At 50.8% G+C, this 12,359-nt stretch overlaps 1 protein-coding gene across 2 annotated transcripts in view; it reads left to right on the forward strand.

Annotated features, from left to right (window-relative positions):
• KIAA1328 (KIAA1328 ortholog) overlaps positions 1 to 9,939 on the forward strand; it is a 28,128-nt gene extending 18,189 nt beyond the window's left edge. The window contains exon 5 of one of the 2 annotated variants that reach the window (XM_077346696.1): positions 9,029 to 9,888. In XM_077346696.1, coding sequence (XP_077202811.1) covers positions 9,029 to 9,305 — 277 coding nt within the window. In that variant the 3' untranslated portion in view covers positions 9,306 to 9,888. Of the gene's footprint in view, positions 1 to 9,028 lie in introns of both variants that reach the window. The other variant, XM_077346697.1, reaches the window with a different exon arrangement.
• Positions 9,940 to 12,359: the final 2,420 nt, after the last annotated feature.

Consider the following 12,359-nt stretch of genomic DNA (forward strand, 5'->3'; position numbering starts at 1 on the left):
ATGAGTCTGCTGCAATTCGGTGCCACATTCTTCTTTTCATTGTCCATTACGTCACTTAAGCAGAGCCTCCTCTCCGGATTTCCTGTGGCATCTGGCAGAGACTTCTTAGCTGGACCTGCTCTCCGGCCGGCATAGCCGGTCTGGCATTTGTGCCACTAGAGGGCGGCCAAGGCGCTTTCCCTCCCTCCTGTGATTTTTCATTCTGTGTTTTATTAGCAGAAAGAACAATGTTCTTTCCTGGGTTATATTTTAGGTTTCGTGCCTGGGTGAAGGGGAAACCGGGGTTGTGGGTTTGGGTTTTGCTGTGTGTTTAAAAGCAGGTACTTAAAGGGCTTGAGAGGTACCCTTTAAGAATGGCATTGCTTTGTCCTTAGGTAATCCGAAGGGACCCTGTTCCCCGGCTGCGCATTAGATTCTGGGCATGGCCGAAAAGCCGACTGGAGTGGGTTGATTTTAAATCATGGCGACCTCCGTTGCAAGAGACTAAATGGAATCAGATTTCCCATTTTGAAATCCGTATCTTCTTGAACAATTCTGTGTAACGGTTAAAATAACCCAAACAGCTAAATAGAACCAAAGCAACAATTTAGGTGCTTAAATCCAAAACTATGAAGCCAGATTCAGGTCTTAAGCAGCCAGAACAGGAATGGTCAAGCTGTGGCTCTCGAGATGTCCATGGACTACAGTTGCTATGAGCATGAGGGGCTCATGGGAATTGTAGTCCCCGGCCATTTGGAGAACCACAGTCTGGTCAGCCCTTCACAAAGTCCAGTGGCACCAACAAATTTTAATTCTGGCTTATAAGCTTTTGTGTGCCTGGACACGAAAGCTTATATCCCAAATTCAACTTTGTTGGTCTTAAAAGTGCCCAGCTTTGTTCTAAATCCAAATTGCCAGCAATGCAGGTCTGCCGCGTGAAAAATTATTTCTTTTGAGAAACGTTCGGTTGGTGCTGTTGGTGGATGTGCAAATAACCTAAGCAAGGCGAAGTCTTGTTTGAAAGAGAACAACGTTTGAGTCCAGGGGGACCTTGAAGGCCATTCAAGGTATGAGCTTTCATGTGTGTGCATCTGAATGAAGCTCCATAGGCCTTACAGGAGGCCCTGGATGCATAGTTTGTTCTGTCGCTTCAGACCAAGATGGCTACCCACCAAAATATTTTGTGAAGGGTTAGGGCAGAGACCAACATGCATGAGGAAAGGTTGGGGGAGCTTGGTCTGTTTAGCCTGGAGAGGAGACAACTGAGAGGGGATCTGATAACCAAGTATTTAAAAGGGTGCCATATGGAGGATGGAGCAGAGTTGTTGTCTCTTGCCCCAGAGGGACGGACCAGAACGAATGGGATGAAATTAATTCAAAAGAAATTCCGTCTAAACATCTGGAAGAAGTTCCTGACAGTGAGAGCGGTTTCTCAGTGGAACAGGCTTCCTCGGGAGGTGGTGGGGTCTCCATCTTTAGAGATTTTTAAGCAGATTTTAAAGCAGACTGGGTAGCCATCTGACAGAGAGGCTGATTCTGTGAAGGCAAAGGGATGGCAGGTGACAGTAGATGAGCGATAGGGTTGTGAGTGTCCTGCATAGTGCAGGGGGTTGGACTAGCTGACCCAGGAGATCCCTTCCAACTCTTATGATTCTATGAATAAGAACCTTTCTGGCCAAGCATCCTTCTTTTTTGCCAGTGTCCTCGAAGGGAACAATCCCCTAAGCAGTGGTGGAGATACCCCTCCTGTGTTGTGTCTCTTTAAAAGCTAATTTCTCCCAACTATTTAGGAGCCCACCTCTGGGCGACAGAAATAAAATGGGAACTGTGTGGGTCCATTAAAGGCTGAAATGTTTTGAATCCAGCACGAGGCATCGGGGCCTGGGGTTCACCTCTCTTTAAGTCTTCGATGCTGTGATTTCCTCGCCTCCCTGCCCGGCCACCGCAGCCCCTGGCTTGATATTTCCCTCGAACTTTTTTCAGGGAAGAAAAAGAGCGTTGCAGCAACATTAATTCCGAAAGGTAAAATCAGCGTAACGCTCTCTGATACTTAGTTCTCTTTTTTTATTTTTTAAACCTCATCATATTTTTAATGGGCATAATTAAAAAGCTCTCTACAGCCTAATAGGGGAAGTTAAGCTTTACTTCCTCTCACCTCATTCCCTCTTTTAAAACTTGCCGTAATTTTCCTCTCCATTTGGAAAAGGTGGAAAGGTTTGGGCTGTTTAAAACTGGGGCTGGCGGGCAGGTTCCTTCCCGATTTTTTTTTTGGGGGGGGGGTTGTGCATTTCATAACGGGGGCTGCTTTTAGGTTTCTTATTATATTTCTTAACCACCACTCCCGGACATCCTGATTCGTGGTGCTTTATATAGAATCATAGAGTTGGAAGGGACCTCCTGGGTCATCTAGTCCGACCCCCTGCACTAAGCAGGACACTAACATCCCTCTCGCTCATCTATTGTAACCTGCCACCCCCTTGAACCTTCGCAGAATCAGCCTCTCTGTCCCGATGGCTCTCCAGCCACTGTTTAAAAATCTCTAAAGATGGAGAACCCACCACCTCCCGAGGAAGCTTGTTCCACTGAGAAACCGCTCTCACTGTCAGGAACTTCTTCTGGATGTTTAGATGGAATTTCTTTTCAATTAATTTCATCCCATTGGTTCTGGTCCATCCCTCCATTGCTTCTGGTCCTCCTTGCAGGATCGTTGTGAAAACCCAATAAGGATGAGAAGCCCGTGTATGTTGCCCTGAGCGCCTTGGCTGAGAGAGCAAGGTCAAAATTAGAAGGTCAGTTGGAGTAAGTCGCGTGAGGGTGTCCTTGATGAGTCTGTTCACAGGCGCATGGGTTCCTGTGTCTAGGTGCGTACCCCTGTGAAGCTCATGGCCGTAACACAGAGATTGCAAACCTGCTAAAGGAAGCTACGCTTCCAGTTGGGGTTGCGCAGGAAGGGATGAAGGGATCGAGCCGTGTAATTCCCACTTGTTTTTGCTCGTTGCAGGCTGCCTCCCTGTATTTCTAGCACTTCCAGAGGGCAAGAAAAGGCCCTTCCTTGTCTACCTCCCCTTTAAAATATGCCATAGTACAGTGGTCCCCAACCTTTTTATCACCGGGGACCACTCAACGCTTGACAATTTTACTGAGGCCCAGTGTGTGTGTGTGTGTGGGGGTAGTTTACTCCTCTACTCTCAACCACTGCCCTAACGCTCTCTGATCGCTATGGTCATGTTTAAACATCCCTTAAAAATAAGATACAGACACGCCACAACAGTGAACATAAGGAACATTTTATTTTCGTGGAAATTTTAACTCATGACAATGACAAATCAATGGGAACCCTGAGCTTGTTTCTCTGCAACGAGAGTCCCATCTGGGAGTGATGGGAGACAAGGACACCCAAAGTGTGTTGTAAAGGGCCGGGGGGGGGGGGGGAGAGAAGGCGTCCTTCGCGGCCCACCTCCAATTAGTCAACAGACCACATGTGGTCCGCAGCCCACAGGTTGGGGATCGCTACCATAGTAGATGTCTGACCAGGAGAGCATTGACACCGGACTGGAATCTAGCTGTCGGAACAGAACAGCCACAAGAGATGGCCCTTGTTCTGTTTCGGTCAGGCTCTTCTTAGGAGCTGGAATGAGTTAATTGTACTCTTCCCTTGCCTCCCCCTCCCCTAACTGTAGCTATCACTTCTGCAGGAGGTGGGAAGACCTGCTCCGCAGGCAGCCAGAGAGCTTCTGTAAATGCTCAAAACAGGCCGTTCCCTTAGGGGGGCAATCAGTCCGTTTTGTAAATCAGCAGCAATCTACAGAAGCGGCAGCATTCAGTGGTCCTTGCGCCCTGCTTGCATCTGCACTCCGCCTGCTTCTGAGATTCCCCCGCCAAGGAAGCGCTCAGGCACCAAGCTGGGGAAACGCCCCGCGCATCTCCCTTCCAGCCAATTAACGCCACTAAGAGAGTTTGACGTGTGCTAAATAAACGCCGTTTTCCATCCAGTTCAGCAACCGCTCGCAAATGGTTTTCGCCATCTTTCCCCCAGTGAAAATCCACTTGCTGAGGGGATTGGAAGTGTGTGATTTTGTACATGGGAAAGCTGCCACTGTTAACGAGCCGGAACGAGTCTCATCTCGGTTGGGTGTCCCACAAGTCCAAATTTATTGGATCTGGGGATCCATTCAGGGCAGGCCCTAGGCGGTTTTACTTGCCAGGTGGCAGCCTGTGAACTTGGCGCCCCTCTAGTTCCCCCACGCCGTCCTCTAAGGCAGTGGTAGTCAACCTGTGTTCCTCCAATGTTAGTGGACTACAATTCCCATGAGCCTCACAACCAGGGGTAGTCAACCTGTGGTCCTCCAGATGTTAGTGGACTACAATTCCCACGAGCCTCACAACCAGGGGTAGTCAACCTGTGGTCCTCCAGATGTTAGTGGACTACAATTCCCACGAGCCTCACAACCAGGGGTAGTCAACCTGTGGTCCTCCAGATGTTAGTGGACTACAATTCCCACGAGCCTCACAACCAGGGGTAGTCAACCTGTGGTCCTCCAGATGTTAGTGGACTACAATTCCCATGAGCCTCACAACCAGGGGTAGTCAACCTGTGGTCCTCCAGATGTTAGTGGACTACAATTCCCACGAGCCTCACAACCAGGGGTAGTCAACCTGTGGTCCTCCAGATGTTAGTGGACTACAATTCCCACGAGCCTCACAACCAGGGGTAGTCAACCTGTGGTCCTCCAGATGTTAGTGGACTACAATTCCCATGAGCCTCACAACCAGGGGTAGTCAACCTGTGGTCCTCCAGATGTTAGTGGACTACAATTCTCACGAGCCTCACAACCAGGGGTAGTCAACCTGTGGTCCTCCAGATGTTAGTGGACTACAATTCCCACGAGCCTCACAACCAGGGGTAGTCAACCTGTGGTCCTCCAGATGTTAGTGGACTACAATTCCCATGAGCCTCACAACCAGGGGTAGTCAACCTGTGGTCCTCCAGATGTTAGTGGACTACAATTCCCATGAGCCTCACAACCAGGGGTAGTCAACCTGTGGTCCTCCAGATGTTCGTGGATTACAATTCCCATGGGAATTGTAGTCCATGAACATCTGGAGGACCACAGGTTGACTGCCCCTGCTCTAAGGTAGCCTAAAAGATGCTTTTGAAACACCATCAAGCACCACACAAAGAGCTGTGGCCTGCTCCAAAAGGGGCATCCTGAAGTATTCGGATTTGCATGGAGGTTCCATTCTAGACTTTGAGCAAAAGTCTGAGCTGCTGAAGCTGCAGCAAGGCAGAGTCCGTCCGTGTGCAAGCTCCTTCTCCTCTGGTTTCCCCCCACGGCGCACTGAACTGCTTTAGCCGAGCCCCGAGCCTTCCCACCCTTTCTGCCATCAAGTATTAGTTGCTGGCTGGCTGGTTTTGCCCCCCAGTGCCTATTGCTGCCAAGGGGTGTGGGTCATGGCTCAGGGGGAGAGCATCTGCTTGGCATGCAGAGCGTCCCAGGTTCAATCCCCAGCATCTCCTCTCCAGTTAAAGGTTTCGGACTAGAGAGGCTTGGAACAAGTTGCTTTGAGTTTGAAACTTAGATTGTTTTTATCGTTTATTAAATGTAACTGTTGCATCAAATTGTGGTAAACCGCCCCGAGACGGCTATGCTGAGAGGGGCGGTCATAGAACTGGAATTATAAATAAATAAATTTGGTTTATGGCCTGGCATCGACAGCTTTAAAGGAGGGCTATACATTGCGGAGAGGTCTGTCCATCTGTGGCTTCTACTGTCTGTTTGCGGGCCTTCCAGAGTAACTGATGGGTGAGACAGGATGCTGGACTCGATGGACAACCAGTCAGGTCCGGCAGGGCTCTTCTGATGTACAACATGGCAATTTTTTGCCCTTAACCGGTTGGCGTGCCTTCAGGCGACCAAGAGGATTAAGGGGTTGGAGCACCGTCCCTAGGGGGGAAGGGCTGAAGAGTTTGGGACTTTTCAGTTTAAAACCGAGGCTCCTAAGGGGAAAAGCGATAGGGGGGTCATAAAGTGTGCACTGGATAGAGACTGCTGACAACAACCTTTTTTCACCTTCTTCCCAAATGCCAGACCTCAAGGGCATCCAATGAATCTGACGGGCAGTAGGCTCAGAACAGACAAAAGGAGATGGATTTTTACACAGTTTTGTTTGGAACGTGGCGTTTTCTGCCAGAGGATGTAGTGATGACCACAGGCATAGACTGCTTTAAAAGGGAAGAGATGTCTATCTGGGGCTGTGGTGACTGAAGCGAACCTCCATGTTCAGATGCAGTCAGCCTCAGTATCCCAGTGCCAGGAGACAACGTAGGAGGACCCTCTCAGCCTCCATGCCCTGTTGTTGGCCCTCCGTAGGAACTGGTTGGCAACTGTGTGAGACAGGATGCTGGACTAGATGGACCACTGGTCTGACCCAGCAGGGCTCCTCTGATGTTCTTATGAAGCTCTCTGCCCTGTTGTTGGCCCTGCAGAGGAACTGGTTGGCCCCTCTGTGAGACAGGAGTCTGGACTAGATGGACCCCTGGTCTGACCCAGCAGGGCTCTTCTGATGTCCTTAGGAAGGCCTCGGGCTCTCTGCCCTGTTGTTGTCTCTCCAGATGAGTTGGTTGGCCCCTCTGTGAGACAGGAGGCTGGGCTAGATGGATCACTGGTCTGGTCTGACCCAGCAGGGCTCTTCTGAAGGATTTGGCCTCAATGCCCTGTTGTTGGCCGTCCAGAGGAACCTGTTGACTGCCACGTGAGGCTGGAAGCTGAGCAGCTGGCCTGATCCAGCAGGGCTCTTGTGTTTTCATGAAGAAGAGTTATCCGTATCCTGTTCCTGCCTCAAAAAGAGCCCTTAGTGCTGCGGAATTATGAGTGCTAAACCCAGCAAGAAGGCCGGGCGGGGGCCGCGGGAAGAGGAGGGGCTCCAAGAAGTCTGAGAAGGGACGCCACGACTGAGCCAGAGTTTTAGTTCAGCTCTGTGAGATTTCTTTCCCGACAGACTCAGAAATCATTTCTGGCATTTCCGCCAGGAGCCACAAAGCACGCAAGCACACGGTAATCTCCACCCGGTCTTGAGCAGGCCTTGACATAAATCCGACATAATCTGACAAAGCGTGTGTATCCATTTTCTTGGCCGTCGTTTTGGTCACCTGTGGGTAATTGTATCTGTGGCAGCTTATCTTCTTCACGAGGGCCGCTGTCCGTCCCCCGTCTCTCCCCCCCCCGCCTCTGGGACGCATCGGGCCTTCAAGTCTCTCTGTTGCCTAACGGGCAAGAGAAGCATCAGCGTCGATGTGCACGGCAGAGACTGTGGCTGGGCACAGTGGAAGACTTTTAAAATGTATTGTTATATTAATAAAAAAGTACGCTGCATCTGCAAATGCAGCAGGCCCTAGCAGGGGAATGGGCTGGAGGTGGGCGGTGGTGGGCACCTGGGGCTGCCAGCTCCAGGAGGTACGGAGTGTCCTCCTTAACTGTAGCCCAGCGCAGGTGGCGGGGCAAGAACGCAGCGGTCTTGGGGCTCTGGCCGGTCAGCCTGGGCCCCGCCGCCATGTTGTTGCTGCTGCTGCCCACATTCTGCTGCCACTGCTGGGGCTCATCTGCAGCTGCATGGCTGGCTGGGCACCGCCTGCAGCATAATGGACTGGCGGGCCAGGCGTGGCAGCGAGCACGTGTTGACCTTGTGGCAGGCGGTCCTCCCCTTGGCTGCCACCTGGACACCGTCACCGGTAGCGGGCAGGTGGTGGCGCTTGAATGTCCCCTCTGGCTTGGTGCTGCCGCCATTGGCCTAGTGGACTGAGAGGCTGAGCAAGGCAGCGTGGTCCACATCGCCCCACTGCTAGGGAGGGTCTCGCGGATAGCAGCCATTGTGCCTTGCTGCCAGCTCCTAGGGACAGGCACTGTGGGCCCTCCTGGATTGGCCCATGCTGGCAGAAGCGGTGTCCGGATACCGACCTGGACAGCGCTCTGCCTTTAGTGCCTTTTCAGAAATATTAAAGGCACTAATGGTTACAGATACTTGTCGATTTATGATTATTGACTGATTTGATGTTTATTCCAGCCTGGCACGGGGTGGTGTACGATAACAGATATAAAAACATTATGTAAAAATGTTTACCTTCAAACATTAAAAGCAGCCAAATGGAGCGGCAGTTTGTATAAAAGAACCAGTGTAGTGGGGACAGAACACTACCTCTCATGTCATTTTTCCTCTCTAAATATGTTCTAGCTCTGTAGCAGGAATACAAGTACGTTGTCAGTATCTCTCTCTCTCTCTTTTTTTAGAGTTTTTAAAAAAATGTAATTTTAGTTTTCCCGTTTAGGGCTTATTGCAGTTTCAGGGGATGTGATGTTGATATTGGAAGAACTTTACTTGGCTGGATGCTAGTCCATGCCTGGGTTCATTGGGGTGATCTGTTCCCTCTATTTACATCTCATATAAGAGTGACGGCTGGCAAGACAGCGAGTCGCTGAGGAGTTATTGTTTTGGCCGCCATCGATTTGTGTATTTTGGGGTGTTGATGTATGTAATTTATGTGATTTTGATGTTTTTATGGGGTTTTATGATATTTAATGCTGTTTTATTGGATGTAAACTGCCACGAGCCGGTATGCTAGGAGTTGGCAGTATATAAATGTAATTAATAATAATAATAAATAATAAACACAATAGTATTTATCACACCAGGCTGGAGTGGAGGGGCGCTGGGAAGCCCAATCAGACCGGACGGCAGAGACTTAAACTGCTACTGAATGTTTGTGTTTTGGGGCCCCCTTTCACACCCCATGCTAGAAAGCAACTCCATCCCTTAGCCCAGGAGTAGTCAACCTGTGGTCCTCCAGATGTCCATGGACTACAATTCCCATGAGCCCCTGCCAGCGTTCGCTGGCAGGGGCTCAAGGGAATTGTAGGCCATGGACATCTGGAGGACCACAGGTTGACTACCCCTGCCTTAGCCCACAAGTTAGAGTTGTAGAGGAGCAAGGGGAGGGTGAGGAAGCCCATTCTGCCCTTGGTCTGACTCCAGCCTGTTCTTTCCCCGCTTTCAGGGTGAGCGAAGAGAAAGAAGTGACGGAGGAGCGTCTCAGAGCCGAGCAGGAGTCCTTCGAGAAGAAGATCCGACAACTGGAGGAGCAGAACGAGCTCATCGTCAAAGAAAGGGAAGATATCCTTTTTTCCTCCCCCCGTTTTTCTCTTCGAAAGGGGGAGAGTCGAGCCCCGAATTCTCTGTCTGGAGTGAAAAGCAAACCAGAGAGAAATAATTGTCCTAATTTATGGCGGGGCATAAATCTCCATGCGCTGCCATTCAGGAGCGATCGGAGGTGACTTGCCAGCGTGCGCTTCCGGCTCATTTGAGCTGGAAACTGCCACCCAGCTGTTCCCAGAATGTTGCTTCACCGCGAAATAGATATTTGTCAACTTAAATACAACGGCGTGGAATCGGTGCGTTTGTAAAATATAGACAGCCCCCCTCCCACCTTCCTCTCCTCATCTTGTTTCAATAATGCCGTGGCAGACCCACGTCCTCCTCTGGGTTTGCACCTGGATGCTCGGACCTGGCCGCATACCTGTCCCGGGTGGGTGGGGAAGTCCTGGGATAACGTCCTGTGGGTTTGGGGGACTTTTTAGGTGATTGTGGAATCGTGAAGGGTTTTTGACTGCTGGTTGAGGAGGGGGCCGACTTGTTTACTGCCGCTGTAGAGACAAGGACTAGGAGCAAAGGGTTCAGATTACAAGAAAGGAGGCTCCACTTAAATATTAAGAGACATTTTCGGGTGGTGAGGGCTTTGTTCGCAAATGGATTATGCTGCCTCGGAGGGTGGTGGAGTCGCCTTCGTGGGACGTTTTTAGGAGGAGATTGGATGAGCCCCTATCAGGATCGTGTGATTTTTAAGTCCCCAACAAGGTGGGGAGGGCTGGACTGGATGGCCTTCAGTGGTCTCTCCCAGCTCTGTGTGATTCTGATTCAGCCCACCAGGAATTTGCTGAGCTCAGGCTACAGCGAAATGGGTGGGATGTTAATTCTACTAGGGGTCCCCAATCTTTTTTGAGCCTGTGGACACCTTTGGCATTCCAGCTCAAAATGGCTGCCACGGGAGGCGGAGTCACACACACAGGGCAAATCCAGACGCAGGGGAGAAGCGGGGGAATGTACAAAAAACCCAACAACCTTGGGAAAGAAGAGCGTGAGAGAGATTGCCGTCAACACTGTGAGCGCAGCTGCTGTAGAAGCGCTGTTGCTTTCATGTCCACAGCCAGTGGCCAATCGAAAGCTGTGCTGGGAAGGATCCCCACCTGGCCCTGCCCACTTCCTGAGAACACTCAGCAGGCTCCAGGTTGGGTATTGGCCGAGTGCTATGGTGCCCACAGGAACCACGTTGGGGACCCCTGACTTACACCCATTACGATTTTTGAAATGTCTCTGGCAAATGCTCTTGTTTCGAATTTGGGAGGATTCAGCCGCAGGATTTGAAATAAAAATAAGAGTTCTACGTGGCTTTGAACAGGTGGGTCCGGAAGGAAACGGACGCAGGCCCGAGGCTCAGAGCCATAGGAGCAAGACCCAAACCAGGGACATGGGTCATTTGAGAACCGAGGACACTCCTTGATAAGCCCGGTTGAGCAATAGAAGGCGGGATTGCGTATCACCATGCCTCTGTGACCCTGTGATTGCCAATGTGCAGGGCTTCCTTTCCCACAAGTGATGTAGTGTCTGTCTAGGGCAGGGGTAGTCAAACTGTGGCCCTCCAGATGTCCATGGACTACAATTCCCATGAGCCCCTGCCAGCGTTCGCTGGCAGGGGCTCCTGGGAATTGTAGTTCATGGACATCTGGAGGGCCGCAGTTTGACTACCCCTGGTCTAGGGCTTGTAGCATCTCACTGTACTGTGCTGCCACTTGTGTCCTTGGTAAGAACATGGGCTGGGGGCTGGGCTTCTGAAGTGTCATTAGTTTAGTTTTGCAAAGGTACCGAGCGACCCAGTTTTCTTTGGGCATATTATGAGGCCAGAGAGAGGTGGTAGAACAGGGTCCGTCTCTGGTCTATGGGAGCCAGAAACTCAGAAATGGCTCTCTCGGCTCTGTTGCATCAAGATACATTTAAATAGTAATGTTTATACTTTCTGAAAAAGCCTCAGCCACAATATTTCCCGTTGCGTAGGGGAACACTGTTGTGGCCTGGATCAACCAGGTAAGTCCATTCTTGTTAGCCCTTGGAAGCTTAGCAGGGTCGTCCCTGCTTAGTGCTTGGAGGGGACACCAAAAAGAAAGCCCAGGATGGCTACATAGAGGCAGGCAATGGCCAACCATCTGTGCTTGTTCACCTTGTGCTGGATGGCTCAAGCTAGCCTCATCTTGTTAGATCTTGCAAGTTGTGCGGTTGGCCAGGGTGGATCCGCAGATGCAGGCAGTGGCTAATCACCGATGACTGTCCCTTGCCTTGACATGGATGGTTGGATCTCATCTAATCTTGGAAACTCAGCAGGGTCTCCCCTGATTAACATTTGGACAGGAGGCCACCAAGGAAGTTCAGCGTGCCTTGATTATTTATTTACATTTTAATTCACAACCTGCCCCTCCCGACATGGTCAACCCAGGGCTGCTTATATCAGATTAAAAAAAATAAAACACAGTTGCCATAAAAACCCTTTCAGTTAATCCCCAGTAAAATACAAAAAACAATCTAAAATTTCCATCAGATGGCGGAGCCCCATTCCTCCCCTACGCCAGTCCGTGGATCGCCTATCCTAGCTGCCTCCGTGCTCTGGCGCAACCAGATAGATCTTCTACTAGGCGGGACCTCCGGATTGTAGGTTATTTATTCCCCAGGACAGCGCTTCCTCCCCAGCCTCAACCAGAAGCCTGGCAGCTCCGTCTTACAGGCCCTGCCCGGCTTTCAGAGTAAGGCAACGTCGAGCCGCCTTTGAACATCTGTAGGCCGGAAAGCCCATAAGCCCAGGGTCTGTTGCCGCCTGACAACACTTTCCACCCCCTCCAGCGGAATGCCACGTTTCCTTCAGGGAGCGAGAAATGCTAGACAAGACTTGTCCCTCTTCTGTCTTCTAGATTTTCGTCACTGGAATTTTAGGTGTCTGTCTACTCAGTTATAAAGGTAAAGGTATCCCCAGTGCAAGCACCAAGTCATGTCTGACCCTTGGGGTGACGCCCTCCAGCGTTTTCATGGCAGACTCAATACGGGGTGGTTTGCCAGTGCCTTCCCCAGGCATTACCGTTTACCCCCCAGCAAGCTGGGTACTCATTTGACCGACCTCGGAAGGATGGAAGGCTGAGTCGACCTTGAGCCGGCTGCTGGGATCGAACTCCCAGCCTCATGGGCAAAGCTTTCAGGCGGCTGCCTTACCACTCTGCGCCACAAGAGGC

Source organism: Paroedura picta, chromosome 7, assembly GCF_049243985.1.
Source record: "Paroedura picta isolate Pp20150507F chromosome 7, Ppicta_v3.0, whole genome shotgun sequence".
Lineage (NCBI taxonomy): Eukaryota > Metazoa > Chordata > Lepidosauria > Squamata > Gekkonidae > Paroedura > Paroedura picta.